Source organism: Carcharhinus amblyrhynchos, chromosome 28 (assembly GCF_965287045.1).
Source record: "Carcharhinus amblyrhynchos chromosome 28, sCarAmb.v2.hapA, whole genome shotgun sequence".
Lineage (NCBI taxonomy): Eukaryota > Metazoa > Chordata > Chondrichthyes > Carcharhiniformes > Carcharhinidae > Carcharhinus > Carcharhinus amblyrhynchos.
In genome coordinates, this window is record NC_137351.1 from 19,094,081 (window position 1) to 19,113,353 (window position 19,273).

Sequence of the window (19,273 nt, forward strand, 5' to 3'; positions counted from 1 at the left end):
GTAAGGGATCAAGACAGGCGGCTCAGGTTAAGATACATACCAACCACAATTTAATAGAGTAGCAGTTTGGCTTGAAAGGCTGAATGGTCTCCTCCTATTCCTGTGTTATGATCCATGCTAATAGCAATTCATAGAATTGATCATATGCAAGAGTTATCAGGTTAAGAGTGCACTTCCCTCACAAGATAAATACACTGAACAAATATAAAATTAAATATAAGAATAAGTCCTGCATTTGGAAAAGTTATGTCATTTTGGCATCACAGGTTACCACAGTTTTTGCTGTGAGAAATTGTGAGTGGTATATTTTTCATGCTTATGAAGTATTAGGTCTTGGCGAGATATCTTTTCTCATGACTCTACTGCCCAAAAAATTTAGAAATGTAAATTTCACACATTGTTTCTCAGAAGTCATAATTTAACATTGTTTAGCAAAACCTTACTGTGGCCTCTAGAATTGCGCTTGTGGAACAAGGTTCAAGAAGGCAAAAGAAATTATAACTGTACTCATCAAGTTTTGACTAGGGACTCACCATCCTGTGTGTTCTGGCTGAGAATGCTGCTGCATAACTCCTCTTGGCTGATCCCAAGATGTTGACAAACTTCCTCCCTGCTGTATGGTTCTGGATGGAGTACTTGCTCCACGGTTGAAATCATTGTCTCCAGACTGACTCCCAAGTCAGTTTGTAAGTCTCCCAATTTTAACAGTTTCTGCCACTCAAGACCCTTTGCCTTCGCTAGTACCTGAATACCAAAAGGAGGCAGGTGTTTAGCATTACACAAAAGGATATTTAGATAGGTCTCCTGCCACCTCACAAATAACTTCAGGTGGGTAAATTTTTTAGTACAGCATCATACAGCAACTTTGATGATATAGCAACCATGTGACTTCAGACAGCGAGGGATTCGGGAAAAAAAAGAGCAGTTTCTGCTTTGCTGATAATACCTTGCCACATAGCGCCAGGGACCTGGGTTCGATTCCTAGCTTGGGTCACTGTGTGGAGTCTGCACGTTCTCCCTATGTCTGTGTGGGTTTCCTCCAGATGTGCTAGCTTCCTCCCAAAGTCCAAAAGATGTGCTGGTTGAGTATTTTGGCCATGCTAAAATTCTCCCTCAGTGTACCTGAACAGGTGCCGGAGTGTGGCGACTAGGGGATTTTCACAGTAAATTCATTGCAGTTTTAACATAAGCCTACTTGTGACATAAATAAACTTTAAAACTTTAAAATCATCATGCCTGAAAATGTACAAATTTTTCATTTGTCTTCAGTTTGCACCCTACTTATGGACAACCTATATCATCCCTTTGCATGTACGTCACACACAAGAGAAAATAACTCAAGCCATTATATATTTCTTGGAAACAATTTCCCTGTTTATCTTTGCAAAACCCTGAATACCTCTATCAGTCTCCCTCTTAACTTTCCCTATTTAAGAATCAGTATTTCTTCACATGACTAAGCCTCTGTGCCTTGCATTCTCTTAGTGAACCTCTCCTGCACCATCTCACCATGATCTTTATATCCTTTGTACAGCAAAGTACTATCGCTTAGTGATTTGTACATGTTTAGAATTAGAATCTTTCATTAAAACATAACTTTTGGTCCATGCCCCTCTTTCAAAAAAAAATGAGCCGGGAGCATAAGGTGAAATGCATGGTCCAAGTAAGGTGGACAATATTCAGGAAGCAACAGAGAACAAAAGGTGTAGGCTGCAGGACCACCCAAGGTTTTCCTCAATTGCAGAGTTCCAGAGTTAGTGACACCCAGGGTCTACATTTGTAGGAATTACAATTTCTAAGTGCGTGAATTCATAAATAATTTGGAAATAATAAGAATCACCTTTCTTATTATAGGAATGCACTAGTTATACCCATGCAGTGGTATTTGATGCTTCTGCAAATTGATGTCGCTCTTGAATGCATAGCGACTCTAGAACAATTTGTAATCGTCCTAAGAGCCGCTGTAGTGCCCTCAGCAATGTAGCAACCAATGCTACAGAAACATTAGTCTCACTGTTGTTACAAAGAGGCTGAAATCCCTTTGCCTTGGAACAAAGCACCTACCATTTTCCCAGGGGCAGAATTGGGCCTGATTTATGTACGCGTCTTTCATGGAAGCAGCTTCGTCCACCGATATCAACAGCTACCTCCTCTCATTGTAATTTTGGTGACCCAGGTGTGAACGCAGATTATACCTGGTAAGAGGTCCAAACTTAGTCAAGTCTTTTGGAGAGATGGGTACCCTTTTGCATATGGCCCCAGGACACATTTGGGGATGATTGTGACCTTTGGGACTATTAAAAGTAGGCATAAACATGCATAAAAAGTGCACAAGCTCATTAACTGTCGAGCCCACTTGAACTGTCAAGTGTGTCAGAATGATCTGTCAATGGCAATTGTCAAGCTATCAAGGCATTTAAAACTCCTTGTTAAATCTTTGAAAAAATGCTTGGACTGTTTAAATAAAATCATTCCTTGCTATTTCATTCTGTTGAGGGCCTCAGCCTAAGTGCAAGCCTGAGGGCTACTATTATTGGTTTAGTGCTATATGACTGATTTCACAATCTTCCATTATCACAGTCGGGTGCCTTTCATTTCACAATTTGACTGACAGATGGTTATCGATCCTTTGAAGTGGGACTACGAATTTCAATGTTTGTGTTTGTAAGGGTTTAAACGCTTGACTGTAATTTTATTTTAATAAGTATGTAGCTGAAGGCGTATAAATGTAGTGAATTAGTTTATATGAATGAAAACTTTGCTTCAAATACTGAATTCATCAATAGACACAGATCTTTATTTTATTTAATCTCAGCATGAATTCTGAGGTCTGCTCGTGGTGATTGCAAGACAAGTTGATATGGTAAGTGTAAAGGCAAAGCATGATAGCTGGGGAGCTATGGGATGACATGAGTTGGCACTAAGTTTTCACAGTGGCTATCAAGAGTCAAGGAGTGGGAGAGAGAGACAAGGATGGCATTAGAGGCCATTGGGGTGATAGCGGGCATGGGTTGGCATAGATGGGGTTTGGGTGTTTGTTGTTGGGGGGTTAAGGGGGAAAGAGCCATGAGGTTCGTTTTTTGTTCCAGTGCTTTTTTAAAAAGTCTTGGACACCATGCCGGAGCATGGAGGCAGGCTACCACCCAGCCCGCCTCTGCACTTATTCTGGATAACTTCCAGGACGCCTTTGCCCGCGACGGGTTTGAGGAGCTGGGAACTTTCCCGACGCTGAGTTCTGGACCTCAGAAGTGAAAGTCCAGGTCAGAGTCTCCAAACAGATTTCTCAGTCATTGACCACACCCGCACCCCCCCCCCACTACACGCAGAGCATAGTCATGCAACCAGCAGGCGTAGAAAATTTAGCTTCTTGTTAAAAGAACATTAAGTTCAATAATAATAAAATAATGTTACACAACTGCATCACTTATGTCTTTTTAAATAAGCTTTACCACTTTCAGCAAAGCACTCAATTTCATTTGTTTTTTGCCTCATTGGTTGCTTTCTGTTGCTCCAGTCCTTTTAAGCAGTCACTGTCGCTTAGAAGAGGACTCAACAAACTTACTGCAATTCAAGTAACTGACTTGCATGACCAAAACTGCTCTTAGTGAACAAAGTATTGTGTTTCACAGTACATAATGCAGTAAGATTAAGTTTAAACTAAATCGCCTCAAGAATAATAGCTCAGAATTTGTAGAGCTTTTGACAGTGAACTTACAGCATTCACCATCATTACTACTCAGACTCTGACAACTTCAGGATTTAGTGAAAGTGCAGATAAATGTCACAATTCTAAAGTCTGTCATCCACTGCTTTGCCAGTTTGCACTGTGAAGTGCCCTTCCCCCTTACCAGCCTCAGCCAACAATAAGCGGAATCAACTAATTTGCTGAGAACTTCCACATTTTCATTTCTGGTTGCTGTTAGAACCTCATAAAAAGTCAAGCCTTGTTCAATGACGTGTGACTAAGAACTATTGCTGAACAACCAAACTGACCCAAAAAATAATATATTCCTGGAATGTTGTTAAATGTCTCCATTTTGATGAGTCACTAGATTTTTTAAACATGGATTTTTAATTTTTTTTAAGAAAGGTTTTTCAACTCCTATTTTCACCCCCATGTGGATATCCTAATCTTTAATTCATTATCTGTAGATAAAAAAGTGATTTGATTATTAATGCTTTACATTTCCTGGATCGCTCTTTGTAGGAATTCTACAATGTGATTGGTTGCTTGAACAGCTTGATGACATCACTGCAGCTCGATGATGTGAATTTCATGTTGAAAGTTAAAGCTCTCTCCACAGAGATTATCAGATCTCTCAGCACAACTGTCTTTGAGATCAGCAATGCCTTGCTTTGCTGCTCACCACAAAATCACAGCCATTATTTCTCTATTATCAAGATTTCTCAAAAAGTTTCATTGTCATTTGCTTCCTTGCACCTTAATGATACACACACACACACACACACACACACAAGCATATATATATGTTTTTAAATGTACTTTTTTACTCCTTTCTTTTAGGTAACCTTGCAATACTCACCACTCCCTAACCTGCTCAGACGCTATTGTTTTGACTGCTGATGTTCGTGAGAGTGCCCTGGAGCAAGTTGCTCTTTAATTTTCCTTCGCTCCACATGGGGAACTACTTCATTTACAGTCACTTTCTGTCAGCTGTGCCAAGATCAAAACCTCCCTTTATTGGGAATCACTGGTCTCAACCCACATCCTGCTGTGCTACTACAATGCTGTCATAGGGCAGAAATTCAAATGAGCCTCTTTCCACTAAGATCACTAGTAGAAATTTAAATAAAGTGCATTATAGAGATTTTTTAAAAATAAAAATATTTCATTTGTCAGTGTTCATGGGCTCAGTACAGTCAGAATGAATATATGAAAGGTTTATGACAGTGATTGTAGTCTTTAAAATAACATGACAGCAATTAACTAACTATTAAGCCTCTTGAATATTCATTCAGTGTTCAAAGTAGGCATGCACAATTTATAAAAACTTTACATTGGTGCAGCTTTTCCATCTATCACACATCAGATGCTACACATATGGCCTTTAGAAATTTCTGGGATGCACTTGAGGAAAAAAGTATAAAGAACTAAAGATGGTCGTATGCAAAATGGTGGGCAGGAGCCAAAATGTGTAATCATTGGTCTAATCTTGCCAGTGAAACAAAAAGCAAAACCAGGCTTCGCCCTTGCAACCTAAAGAACAAAGAATCTTTGACCTCGTTTGGTGTTTTATTGTTCGCAATTAGATTTATGGTCTTAAAAGGACATAGTTTCAGCTTAGTGGCAAAATAAAAAATTGCATTTGGCATGACAGGGTGCAATAGGCCTGAAACAAGCCAAACTATTCTGCATCATGTATGCATGCATATAGTGAATTGCACCTATCCAAAAATCTTTTTATGTCAACATTTTACAATATAAAAATAGAATGGCAATATTGATTCTACAGCTTTGGTCAGCCAATTGTTGCCAATCATTATGCGGTCACGGATCTTGGCCACAGGGTAGCGTTGAAGGAAATCTTTATTTTCTAACAAGGTGCCTTACAGGATGCTGCTAAATAGGCTAAGCGCCAATGGTGTGAGAGGCAAGGAACTAGCATGGATAAAAGATTGGCTGACAGACAGAAGGCAGAGAGTGGGGATAAGGGGATCCTTTACAGGATGGCAACCAGTGACCAGTTGTGCTTTGCAGCGGTCAGTGTTGGGACCATAATTTTTCACTATATACATTAATGATCTGGAAGATGGAACTGAAGGCATAGTTGTTCAATTTGCAGATGATAATAAGATATGTAGAGGGACAGGTAGTGTTGAGGAAATGGGGAGGCTGCAGAATGACTTGGACAGGTTAGGAAAATGGGCAAAGAAGTGGCAGGTGGAATGCAACATGGGAAAATGCGAGTTATGCACTTTGGTAGGAAGAATAGAGACTTGGACTATTTTATAAATGGGGAAAAGCTTCGGAAATCTGAACCATAAAGGGACTTGGGAGTCCTGACTCAGGACTCTCTGAAGGTTAATGTGCAGGTTCAGTTGGCATTTACGAAGGTAAATGCAATGTAAGGTGGACTTTGTTTGTGACTGCTCCGTATCCTAATTTGCAACGGAATGTAAATTTTGAGGGGCCCATGGAAACAAGGGATGAAAATTTGTCTTTAGCCTACATGGCTCTTGTTACAGAGTGGGCTGACACAGATGATTCACAGTCTCAACTGTGAAAAGGTAAGTTTGGACTATCTCTAAGTTGAGGAGGAGGAATAATGAGAAGTGAGGATAAACCTAAGGAAATCATAACCTTTGTTGGCACAGTGTTACCAAAATTTCAGGGATATGACTCTTTCAGGTACAGTTCAACATCATTTCAAACGTAGAGAAGAAAAAGCCATCGCCTGTGCTGACAACGCTCAAGAATTCCTAAGAACTTGAAGGATATGGAACTTCTACACTGCCTTCACTGCTTTACGTTAAGTATCATGTAAAATCTTGCTTAATAAATTCTGCTTTATTCATACATGCTAGTTATTCATAACTTTTTTTTCATGGGGTGTGAATGTCACTGTCTCAGCCAGCATTTATTTCTCATCCCAAATTGCCCTTGAAGAGGCAGTTAAGAGTCAACCACACTGCTAATGGGTCTAGAGTCACATGTAGGCCAGACCAGGTAAGGATGGCAGATTTCCTTCCCTAAAGGACGCTAGTTTTAATGACAATGGGTTTTAGTGACAAGATGGGTTTTAATGACAATCAGCAATGGTTTCATGGTCATCATTAGACTTCAAATTATAGATTTTTTTATTGAATTCAAATTTTACTTTGGGATTTGAACCTAGGACCCCAGTGCTTACTCCGGGTTACTAGACCAGTGACAATACCACAATACCATGTTAGGTCAAGCATAACTGAGGACCCTAGTGTTAGAAATTAAAAATTTGGACCTTAAGAGGCTTTAATTATTAAGGTTTTTAATGCCTCAATACCCTAAAATTTTACACAGTTAATGGATGTACAATTTTTCTGCACTGTTAAAAAAAATTGCATTTATACCATAATTTATCACATCTGAACTGCAGAGAATCACTGCTCTGCAGGCAAAGACCTGATCGCAAAAATAGCAATGAAATAAATTATCAGCTAACCTAGTTTTCTTTGGTCGTACTAGTTATAGAATCATAGAATTCTTACGGTGTGGAAGGAGGCCATTCTGCCCACCGAGCCTGCACTGGCAACAATCCCATCCAGACCCTAATCTGTATTTGCCCTGAAAATCCTCCTGACACTAAGGGGCAATTTAGCACGGCCAATCAAATCAACCTAACCTGCAAAACTTTGGACCATGGGAGGAAACCGGACCATCTGGAGGAAACCCACACAGGTGCAGGGAGAAAGTGCATACTCCACACAGACAGTCACTCAAGGCCGGAACTGAACCCAGGTCCCTAGCACTATGAGGCAGCAGCACTAGCCATTGCACTACCCATACCACTATGCCACCATTGTGGGAAGATTGTTTGTCAAGCCATCAGGATAATCTCCTGTTTTCTCATTTAGTGCCCAGTGCCCTTAAATGTCCATTGGAAAAATATTGTATTTTAATGAGATGCAGAGACAATAAGCTATCAAGAATAACACCAATCCTGCACTACTACAGTACAGTACTGAAGGAAGAAAGTTGGATGATGTTAAAACTTGTGACATAATCTGGTTTTATGAGCTTTGATAAGTAACTTGCTTTCATCGTTTTAAGTTTAATTTAGGAATAAAAACGCAACCAATAGATTCTTAAATACTGGCCAGAGCAGTGCTGATCTTCGTTAACAATATTTTGTGGGATAATTGTTATGTACAATACACGCAGTAACCATGCATCAAGCTCCTTTGTACATCTTATAGCAGAATCAGAAAAAAGAAAAGTTATCTTACTTTTGTTGCAAGCCGACACTCCACAACTCTGATATTGTAATGAGCTGTTGAGGCTTTATTCATTTCTCTGCAACTATTTGCAATCACAAAAACAGCTCCCTTTGGAAGTTTTACGTTGGTGGCTCGGAGTGGGTTGAATTCAATCAACTTGGCCTGTCAAGGGTAACATGGCAGATTTCACAAATAAAATTAGTGCAATGTCTGACAAATAGATTCAGGGCAACCAACATAAAAATTCAACTTATGGGGTGTGTAGTTGCTGAAAGCCTAGTCACATACACCTTCAGTGTAAATGTTTGCAACTCATCATTGTCTGGGCAAGTAATGGTAACAATCTCTTTCAACTAAAGGTATGTTAACCCCTACTGGCTCAGTTGGCAACCTGAGCACAAAGTAAATTAATTTTCTCAGGGTGGTAGTAAAACGTAGTGAGGTTGTTTTATTTGAAAATACATTGGAAATCATTGGGTGATTTCACAAAAGGTGTTTAAAGTTACGAAGAGATGTGAAAATCGAAACGCACACTTCCATTAAGTGAGGTTGGTTTATAACAAGAGGACATAGACACAAGATTAAATGTAGTGATTTAAGACAGGACAGTGTGAGAAACTTTATTTTACACAGAGGAGGCAGCATGGTGGTGCAGTGGTTGGCACTGCTACCTCACAGCGCCAGGGACCTGAGTTTGATTCCCAGCTTGGATCACTGTCTGTGTGGAGTCTGCATGTTCCCCCTGTGTCTGCATGGGTTTCCTCCAGGTGCTCCAATTTCTTCCCACAGTCCAAAGAAATGCTGGTTAGGCGTATTGGCAATGCTAATTTCTCCCTCAGTGTACCCGAACATGCAGTGTTAATGTAAGCCTACTGGTGACTAATAAATAAACTTTAAGATTGTGACGTAATGGAATGTCAATGATTGAAACCAAGACCAAGTTACGTGTAAAATTTAAGACAGGTAGTTGAAAAGTAAATTAAGGCATATAGAAAAAGGGTTAGGTGTACGGGATTAGGATTATTGCTCCTGTGGATATTTGACTGTGAAGATGACCTGATTCTGTATTGTATTCCCTACCTACTTCCATGTAAATTTAATTGGCCCCAGCATCCACTTAGCAGCATTCCCACCGAACTGCAGAATTGCTATAGTGGAGGAGGCGGCTGTTTGGCCCGTCTCACCTGCACCAGCACTCCAAATGAACACTGTGACTTAATTCCATTCCCCTGCACATTATTTTTAGTCAAATAATCATCTAATGCCCTCCTGAATGCCTTGATTGAACCCACCTCCACCACATCACAGTTCTGTGATTCAGTGGGGCCGACTGGATTTATGTGAACGTACATAGAAAATACAATATAAAAACAAGTAATCTCCACATCCAATTATCCCAGGAACAATGCTCCTCATCCCATTTACCTACCCCTTTTTCTATATGAGAAAAAACCTTTTCTCAGAACAAATGTTTGTTGTTTGGGCTGCACTTCTTTTGCAAATCACTTTAGACCTGTGCCCTCATGTTCTTGATCCTTTTACACACGGAAACAGTTTCTCCCTATCTACTCTGTCTAGCTCTCTCATGATTTTAAATATCTTAATCTAATCTTCACTTAGCCTTCTTCCCTCCAAGGAGAACAGTCTCAACCTCCCCAATCCATCCTCATAATTGAATTTTCTCATCCCCTGGAACCATTCTTGTAAATCTCCTCTGCATTCTCTCCAATGTGTTGCATCCTTCCTACAGCGTGGTGCCATGAATTATACATAATATTCTAGCTGAGGTCAAAGTAGTGTCTTGTACAAGTTCAGCATAATCTTTTTGCTCTTATGATCTCTGCCCCTATTAATAAAGCCCAAAATACTATTTACTATTAACTGCTGTCTCCACATATCCTGCCATCTTCAATGATCAATGCACATATACACCCAGGTCCATCGGCTGCTGAACCCCCTTAAGAATTTTACCCCTTATTTTGTATTGCCTCTCCATGTTCTTCTTACTAAAATTCATCACCTCACAGTTCTTTGAATCGAACCTCATCTGCCACCTATCTGCTCACTCTCCCAACCTGTCCAAGCCCTTTTGAAGTTCCACACTGTCCTCTTCACAGTTTACAATATTTCCAAGTTTTGTATCATACATAAATTTAGAAATTGTCCCCCACGCACCAAGTCCAGGTCATTAATATATATCAGGAAAGCCAAGTGTCCCAATATCAATCTCTGGGGAATTCCATTATAAACCTTCCTCCAGCACAAAAAAAATCCATTGACCATTACTCTCTGCTTCTTATTATTGAGCCAATTTTGTATCCACATTGCTACTGTCCCTTTTATCCCATGAGTTATTATAACTTCTCTTACAAGTCGGTTGTGTGGCACTGTATCAAATGCCTTTTGAAAGTCTATGTACACCACCACATCAGCAGCATTACCTCATCGATCCTTTCTGTTACCTCCTCAAAATACTCCAGCAAGTTAGTGAAATATGATTTCTCCTCTAGAAATCCATACTGGCGCTTCCTAATCAACCCACATTTTTACATGTGACAACTAATTCATAGAATTCCTACAGTGCAGAAGGAGACCATTTGGCCCATCGAGTCTGCACTGACCATGATCCCATCCAGGCCCTATTCCCCTAAACCCTCATATTTACCTTGCTAATCCCCCTGACACTAGGATTAATTTAGCATGGCCAATCATTCTAACCACACAGCTTCGGGCTGTGGGAGGAAATCGGAGTCCCCGGAGGAAACCCACACAGACACAGGGAAAACGTGCAAACTCCACACAAACAGTGACCTGAGCCAGGAATTGAACCCGGTCCCTTGCATTGTGAGACAACAAGTGTTAGCCGCTGTGCCACCGTGCCGCCCGTGTTTCTAGAAGTTTGCCTACTGCAGACGTTAAACTGACTGGTCTGTAACTGCTGGGGCTATCTTTTTGAACAAGAGTGTAGCATTTGCAATTCTTCAATGCTCTGGCATCTCCCGAATCTGAAGACTCACTTCCTTCAATATTCTATTGCAGTGCCTTGTCAAATTTAAGTACCGATAAACTATTGAACAAGTCCTCTTTATCAATTTTGAAACCTTCAAGAAACATAGTTTCCTCATATGTCATTATGGCCTGGGTAGCATCTATCTGCTTCATAAAGCTGGATGGAAAGTATTCTTTTAATGCCTCAGACATGCCCCAGGCTCCATGTATAAATTCCCTTTTTAGATCCCTAATCGGCCCTACTCATCCTTTTAGCATCCTTTCATTATGCCTATAGAAGACTTTGAGATTCCCCTTTATGTTGGCTGCCAGTCTTTTCTCATAATCTCTCCTTGCTTCTTTACTGGGCTTTTTCACCAGTCCTCTGAACCTTCTGCATTCCTCTTGGGTCTCAACTATATTTTGTTCCTGATACCTGTCATAAGCACACTTTTTCTTCCTTAGCTTAATTTTTATCTATTTCATCCAGGAAGCTCTGAATTTATTTATCCTACTTTTTCCTTTTAAGGGAATCTACCTTGACTGTGTCCGGACCATTCCTATTTAGAAAGTAACCCATTGTTCAGTTACAGTTTTTCCTGCCAAACTTTCGTTCCAGTCTAACCGGCCCAGCTCTATTCTTGCCCCATTGAAGCTGGCTCTTCCCTACTTATTTACTTTTATTCTGAATTGTCTATTTCCCTTTTCTATTATCATCCTAAACCTTAAGTCACAATGACCATTGTCTGCTCAACATTCCCTCACCGACACTTGAACTACTTGGCTCGCTACTATCAAGTTGGCATCGGAGCGAGGCAAATTCTTGCGAGCTTTTCCCAACATACCCGCTAATTCTATTTTTTACTCTTCTTCTATGCTTTTAAAACTTTAACTCTTAGAAACTCTCTAACAATGCTCTAATTCAATTTCTTACAGATTTGGCAATTCTCAGGACTTTATATTAAGTTAATCTTTTTCTACACCCCTTGCTATGACTGCAACACTACATTCATCACCCTCTCCTTTCCTTCTCTTTGAATGGTATGCTTTGCCTATATAGCGCACAAGAACCAATACTTTTCACTGTATCTCATTACATGTGACAATAACAAATCAAATCAAAATTAATTTCCAAGCACCAGGTCCAACAGCGCATCCTTTCTTGTTGGGCTGAACAGATACTGCTGTAGGAAATTTTCCTGAACACAATCTAAGAACCTTTGCCCCTCTCCACCTTTTACGGTACCAATGTCCCAGTCTAGATTCAGGTAATTAAAGACCCCCATTATGACTACTCTATATTATTTGCATCTCTCTGAGACTTCCCTGCAGATATGTTCTTCCACACCCTTCTCATGAGTTAGAAGTCCACACACTACACAATGCAATTGCACTCTTTTTGTTCCCTCGCCCTAGCCAAATTGATTTTAAGAACATAAGAACATAAGAAATAGGAGCAGGAGTAGGCCATCTGGCCCTTCGAGCCTGCCCCGCCATTCAATAAGATCATGGCTGATCTGTCGTGGCTCAGTTCCACTTTCCCGCCCTCTCCCCATAACCCTTAATCCCCTCTCTTATCAAAAACCCATCAACCCGCTTCTTAAAAATATTTAGCGAGGCAGCCTCCACCACTTCAACGGGCAGAGAATTCCAGAGATTCACCACCCTTTGAGTGAAGAAGTTCCTCCTCAACTCCCCTTTATCTTGAGGCTGTGCCCCCTAGTCCTACTGTCTTTTTTGAGCGGGAAGAGTCTTTCCACCTCTATCCTATCCATCCCATTCATCATCTTATACGTCTCAATGAGATCTCCCCTCATTCTTCTAAACTCTAACGAGTACAAGCCTAGTTTATTCAGCCTCTCCTCATAGCTCAACCCCCTCAACTCCGGTATCAGCCTAGTAAACCTCCTCTGCACTCCCTCCAAGGCCAAAATATCCTTGCGCAGGTGCGGCGCCCAAAACTGCACACAGTACTCCAGCTGCGGCCTCACCAATGCCCTATACAGCTGCAGCAAGACCTCCCTACTTTTATATTCAATCCCCCTCGCTATGAAGGCCAGCATCCCATTCGCCTTCCTGACCACCTGCTGCACCTGCAGGCTGGGTTTTTGCGACTCATGCACAAGGACCCCGAGGTCCCTCTGCACCGTCGCCTGCTGCAGTTTTTCGCCACGTAAGTAATAGTCCTTCCTACCATTCTTCCTACCAAAGTGGACCACCTCACACTTGCCAACATTAAATTCCATTTGCCATTTCCTGGCCCATTCGCCCAGCCTATCTAGATCCTTCTGCAGACTCTCCACACCCTCCGCACAATTTGCCTTTCCCCCAATCTTGGTGTCATCAGCAAATTTCGACACCCTACACTCGGTTCCCTCCTCCAGATCATCTATATAAATGGTAAATAGCTGAGGCCCCAGCACCGACCCCTGGGGCACCCCACTAGTCACCAACCGCCAATCCGAATAGCACCCATTGACCCCCACTCTCTGCCTCCTATTTGACAACCAATCCTCTATCCACGCTAACACCCTACCCCCAACTCCATGTCCTCTGACCTTCTGCAGTAACCTCTTGTGAGGTACCTTATCAAACGCCTTCTGAAAATCCAGAAAGACCACATCCACCGGCTCTCCTCTATCCACCGCCCTAGACACATCCTCATAGAACTCCAGTAAATTTGTCAGACACGACTTCCCTTTAATGAAACCGTGTTGCGTCTGCCCTATCAAGCAATTCCCTTCAAGATGCCTCGCAATTTCCTCCTTAATGACGGATTCTAACATTTTACCTACCACAGACGTTAAACTAACCGGCCTGTAATTCCCCGCCTTTTGCCTGGCACCCTTCTTAAACAACGGCGTAACATTAGCCGTTTTCCAATCCTCCGGCACTTCCCCGGAATCCAGCGACGTCTGGAAAATAACCACCAAGGCATCCACTATCACCTCCGCCATTTCTTTCAGAACCCTCGGATGCATTCCATCCGGTCCTGGGGACTTGTCCACAATCAGCCCCTCCAGTCTGTCGCGCACCACCTCTCTAGTAACAGTAATGTCATTAAGACCCTCCAGTCCTACCACCTTTCCATCGCTAACACCCGGCAAATTATTCACGTCCTCCTCCGTGAAGACAGAAACAAAAAAGTTATTCAAGACCTTAGCCATATCCCCATCCCCTACCACTAGGTCCCCTTTCTCATCCGCTAAGGGACCAACGTTCACCCTAGCCAGCCTCTTCCTTTTTATATATTTATAAAAACTCTTGCTATCCTTTTTTATATTAAGCGCTAGCCCAGCTTCATAGCTTCTTCTACCCTCCTTTATCAACTTTTTTGTCAATCTTTGTTTTTGTCCTTGATCTCACTGGGACATCCTCTTTCTCCAGCACTGCAATGCCCTCTTTAACTAATACTGTCACTCCTCCTCTTTTCCTTCCTTTCCTATCTTTTACAAACACCTTGTACCTGTAGGAATATTTAACACCCAGACCTACCCTACTTCAGCCAAAATCCATTACATTACATCATATTTCCACAATGTAATATACACCTGTAGTTCCCCGATCTTGTTTACTACACTCTGTATAGTACTTGTACTTAGTACTTATTTACTATACATGTATGCACAGAAACTTTAATTTAGACGTCATTACTTTCTCCCTTATTCCAACATCATCTATGAACTTGCTATACTAGTGCTTTCTGTCCCTCCCAGTATTTTGTGCGTCCCAGTATTTCTTTCTCTTTCTCTCCTATTTGCGTCCTCCTAGAAATTGTATTTTTAATTTTATTCATTCGTGGGACATGGGCATCGCTGGCTAGCCAGCATTTATTGTCCATCCCTAGTTGCCCTTGAGAAGCTGCTGGTGAGCTGCCTTCTTGAATTGCTGCAGTCCACATGCTTTGGGTTGACCCACAATGCCATTAGGGAGGGAATTCCAGGATTTTAACCTAGCTGCTGTGAAGGAATGGTGATATATTTCCAAGTGAGACGGTGAGTGGCTTGGAGGGGAACTTGCAGGTAGTGGTGCTGCTCTTGTCCTCCTAAATGGAAGCGGTCGTGGGTTTGGAAGGTACTCTCTAAGGATCTTTGGTGATTTCCTGCACGGAATCTTGTAGATAGTACACACTGAAGCTACTGAGTGTCGGTGGTGGAGGGAGTAGACGTTTGTGATGTGGTGCCAATCAAGCTTTGTCCTGGATGGTGTCAATCTTCTTGAGTGTTTCATACATCCAGGCAACTGGGGAGTATTTCATCACATTCCCAACTTGGGCCTTGTAGATGGTGGACAGGCTTTGGGGAGTTAGGTGAGCTACTCACTGCAGTATGCCTAACCTCTGGCCTGTTCTTGTCGCCACTGTCTTTATGTGGCGAGTCCAGTTGAGTTTCTGGCCAATGATAATCCTGAGGATGTTGACAGTGATGGTAATACCACTGAATGTCAAGGATGTGAACAGAGCAGAATTGGGCAGCTGTTATGCCCTCTACAGTCAAATAGCCTCCGAGGACACATTCTAGGTTCAAAGAAGGAAAATAAGCACTTGAGTTAGACATGGGAAGGAATCAAGACTACAGCTTGAGTCAGCATTTTCAATACAGGGAAAACACTGCGAATCAAATTTTGGGCAGAACTGAGAAAGCCATGTTTATCTTTTCCATATGTCTCTGTTCTTCTGAATCTGAGTGAAAACACTAGCGAAGAGCAGATGTATTATGAATAACCTGGCATTCATGGGTTCTACAAACAGTGAAGAACCTGCAATTGACCCAATGTCCTACTCCATGTGATTTAAATTGCATGTTCAACAATCACGCACTGCCTGAATCTAAATTAAAAATGGGAAAGAAATACACTATCATGATTGCTAGGGCTGCAGAACAGAGATGCTTTCAACTAGTGTTGTTGCCAAGTGCTATATAATTTGCCAAGTCTTGTATAAGAGATTAGTGTGATAGCAGCAGCATTCCGATTGAGAATATCCCTATTGTACACCTGCTGAAGGTAACACTATATATTGCTGTCAATATTAATATGAGAATTATGATTTTAAAAACTGCAGCCAATTCTGCAGTTTAGTTTGTCTTCCATCAAAAAAGTTGCTTGAACAGAAATGATTCTCTACTTACGATCCTTGTAAACTACAAAAGACAAATTAACAACTAAAAGTAGTTAAAATGCAATTTGATACAAACTTAAGAAGTTCTTAAAAACGCAGCATTAAAATTACTTTTTGCTCAACAAGCTAGAGGAAGAGATTGTCTGAAGCACTTGAGTTAGACATGGTGTGAAATTCCTGTATATAGTACAAAGACTATCTGCCCTTTCATGGACTTTATCCCATTTATTCAATCTTTTAAGGGCAAGTTCTGCAAAAGTAACCCCACTCCCTAAAAACAATCAAGCAAAACTCAAAAAACTCCCAGCATTACCACTGTTCAACATGCTCAATAAATGTCATTTCCTGCCTGATCATTTAACCAGCTACAAATACTGCAAGCAGCAATAGGCCTAAAATGGACTTGTGTTGAAATTTAGTCATCATTGCTCCAGCCAAAGCATTTGTGACCACCTTTGCTTGATACCATAAAGCTATATGTCAACACAACTAGCTAAACAAACATGAACTTCATGAGCTTTAACCTCCTTTGAATATAGGACTTGATCAAATATCTCCTGAAAATCCAATAAATGATTTCCACTATGTAGATCTAATTCATAAGTTCTATTATCTTCTCAAAGAAATGAAACAGAATAGTAGCAAGTGACCCATTGCTCTCCATAAAAAAAACTGTTCCTTAAATGAGTATCAATAACCTAACACATAATGCTCCCAGGCATTTGCCTGCTACAGTTCTTGGCAGTAATTAATTTTTAACCATTCAGATTAATTTGGCGAAAACATTCTTCATAACCCACTCCCAAGATGTACTGTAAGAGTTTTAAATATGGCTCATTTCCTTGAGGATTTTAGGATGCTTTGGAGCGATATCAGTTAGATCAACAGCAAAGCACATCGGAGAGATTAGCCTGAGGATCTCCGGAAATTGGTACCTGGACTGATTTCAGTATTGCCTATGAGCCAGCGTTTGGCAAGCCTCCAGAGGCAACTTGCTAATTTGAAGCCATCAACTTGGGTTGTCCGTAGTGCCTGCTTCATTCAGCACTGCCTAATTTCTTAAAGAGATCCTTAAATATAGCTTTGGTCCCTCATTAATATGTGCAAGAATTCAAGATGGCTGACAGGGATACCCCTGTCTGTGGTCAGGATGCTGTCACACATATTTCAGGCTTGAAAAATTGCCCTGTGAAATCAATCCATTCCAATCCTTGAACACAGAAAACTCTTTTGACCAACTGATGAAATTCCACATTTGGAAAAGCTATTCTTTATGACTTCAGTTTAACCACTTGTACAACACAGTTTAAAGTACTTGGAAAAATCTTGATACTAGTAAATTTGTTTTCTAAAATTGCGCTAAATTTCCTCTTTTTAAGGGGAGATGAAATTAGTACGTGGAACGAAATAAGTATTTGACGCTCAAAATTGTAGCCACTACATACAAATGATGATGTGTCCCAAACTTGGAACTAAAAAGTCACGCACCGTTCCTTTTTCTGCCAGGAATGAAATAGACTGGTCCATACCCCCACCTTCAGTGCCAATGTAGCGTTCACACTTTGCACAGATCTCTGCAAGCTCCACCTATAAATGGCGAGGAATTATTAAATCAGTGTGGTCTACAAATCATCTAACAGTGTTAATAAAAACAAGAGTCATAGTGTTAATAAAAGAATATTATCACCTCCTGCAAGTTCCCCTCCAAGCCACACAACACCCTGACTTGGAACTGTTCCTTCACTGTCACTGGACCAAAACACTGAAATTCCCTTTCGAACAGCACTGTGAGTCTACCGACAACAGCTGGATGGCAGTGGTTCAAGACAGCTCACCACCAGCTTCTCAAGGGCAATTAATGATGCAAACAACTGCTGGCCTTGCCGACAATGCTCACATTCCATGAAAAAAAAGTAAAACTACCGATTCAATTCACACCCGGCTGCAAGATCATTTTATTTCTCTCCTGTATCTGTTTCTTCCACAGCTGATTTTAAAAATAAATTATGTAAGCACACGTAGCGATGTGGCGTTAGGAATTCACCAAAAATTGCAGCATGCATAATCTTGCATGAACTGTATTGGGACATTCTCAATCCACTTTCTGATTTCTTTGGACCCACAGCTCTGGATTGCTGGGGGCACGGTGGTGGGAGTTGGGAGGGGTGGATGGGTGTGTGTCTGTGTCCGCTACAAAGGGCCGCCTAATCAAGTGTAAAGGGGCAAAAGCAGATTTGGGAATTGGGCTGAGAAATAACAGATTAAATTCAATGTTGACAAAAGCAAAGATGAGAGGAGAGTAAATATTGAAACTTTGAACAAAATTACCTTACTCCACAGGTAAAGGAATTGGGGATACTGGTGGGTAGAGATCATTGAAATCATCTGTGCAATGAGATGTAGCAGATAGAAAGGTGAGTTGAAAAACACATGAAATAGGGCATAGATCATAGGTTGTGCAATCAAGTCCACATTTTGCATTAGCTTATTACTCTTTGGGGATACTGTGGATAATTTTAATCACCAAACAAAGCTACAAGAAAGAAGTTAGATTACAGTGTAGAAAAAGAGATTTGGAGAGAAACCTCTTGAAGCATTCAACACCCTAACAATATTGAAAAGTTGAGCCCTGGCTATGGCATGAAGCTCAGAAAAGGCAGTGAATGTATGAAACAGATAAAACTACTTCATTGTATGCATCTTAAATGTTATAAAGTATTTGAACATTTGTGTTATAAATGATAACCTTCTTGTCCCATTTTATTCTTTGGAATAGTTTAGAGATAGTTACTTTCTGCAGAAATTTCCATTCTGTTATCAAAGTTCTTCCCCAATAACATCAGATAAGAAATGCTATCTAATCATTTGTTTCCAGTTAAAACTACAGGGGAATCAAACAGTATTCCTGAGATTATTGGCTACATTACCATCTTTAGTTCCACATATGGCTAATTTTATAAAAATTCTGTGGTAAATTCCAGGGCTATTAAAATTCAGGGATTGTGTCTATAATTCCAGATACATATATATATGTTGGCATTTTCTAACACTAGTTAATGTTTATTATTATGATGTAACCCACATAACAATGTATTCTTTGATCAATCAATATGTAACGCATTTCAGAATGAATGAACTGCATGTTTTACCTGTACACAATTTAGATTTTAACCACTCCATGAAATCTTTTTTTAAAGTTCACATTCAACAGTCAGAACCTGGTGCCTT

General features: G+C 40.8%; 1 protein-coding gene and 1 long non-coding RNA gene across 5 annotated transcripts in view; one reads left to right on the plus strand and one right to left on the minus strand.

The window, feature by feature from the left end:
* The window catches only part of LOC145359450 (uncharacterized), a 48,268-nt gene extending 41,754 nt beyond the window's left edge, over positions 1 to 6,514 (plus strand). For both annotated transcript variants that reach the window (XR_013889584.1, XR_013889583.1), the window contains 2 exons: positions 2,816 to 2,863; positions 4,526 to 6,514. This is a non-coding gene — a long non-coding RNA (uncharacterized LOC145359450). The remainder of the gene's footprint in view (positions 1 to 2,815; positions 2,864 to 4,525) is intronic.
* The window catches only part of galk2 (galactokinase 2), a 115,195-nt gene that overhangs the window by 34,344 nt on the left and 61,578 nt on the right, over positions 1 to 19,273 (minus strand). The window contains exons 6-8 of one of the 3 annotated variants that reach the window (XM_080214001.1): positions 17,534 to 17,632; positions 7,948 to 8,100; positions 534 to 744 (exon numbers count right to left, since the gene is read on the minus strand). In XM_080214001.1, the coding sequence (XP_080070127.1) occupies positions 534 to 744; positions 7,948 to 8,100; positions 17,534 to 17,632 (463 nt within the window). The remainder of the gene's footprint in view (positions 1 to 533; positions 745 to 7,947; positions 8,101 to 17,533; positions 17,633 to 19,273) is intronic. The other 2 variants (XM_080214002.1, XM_080214003.1) reach the window with 2 other exon arrangements.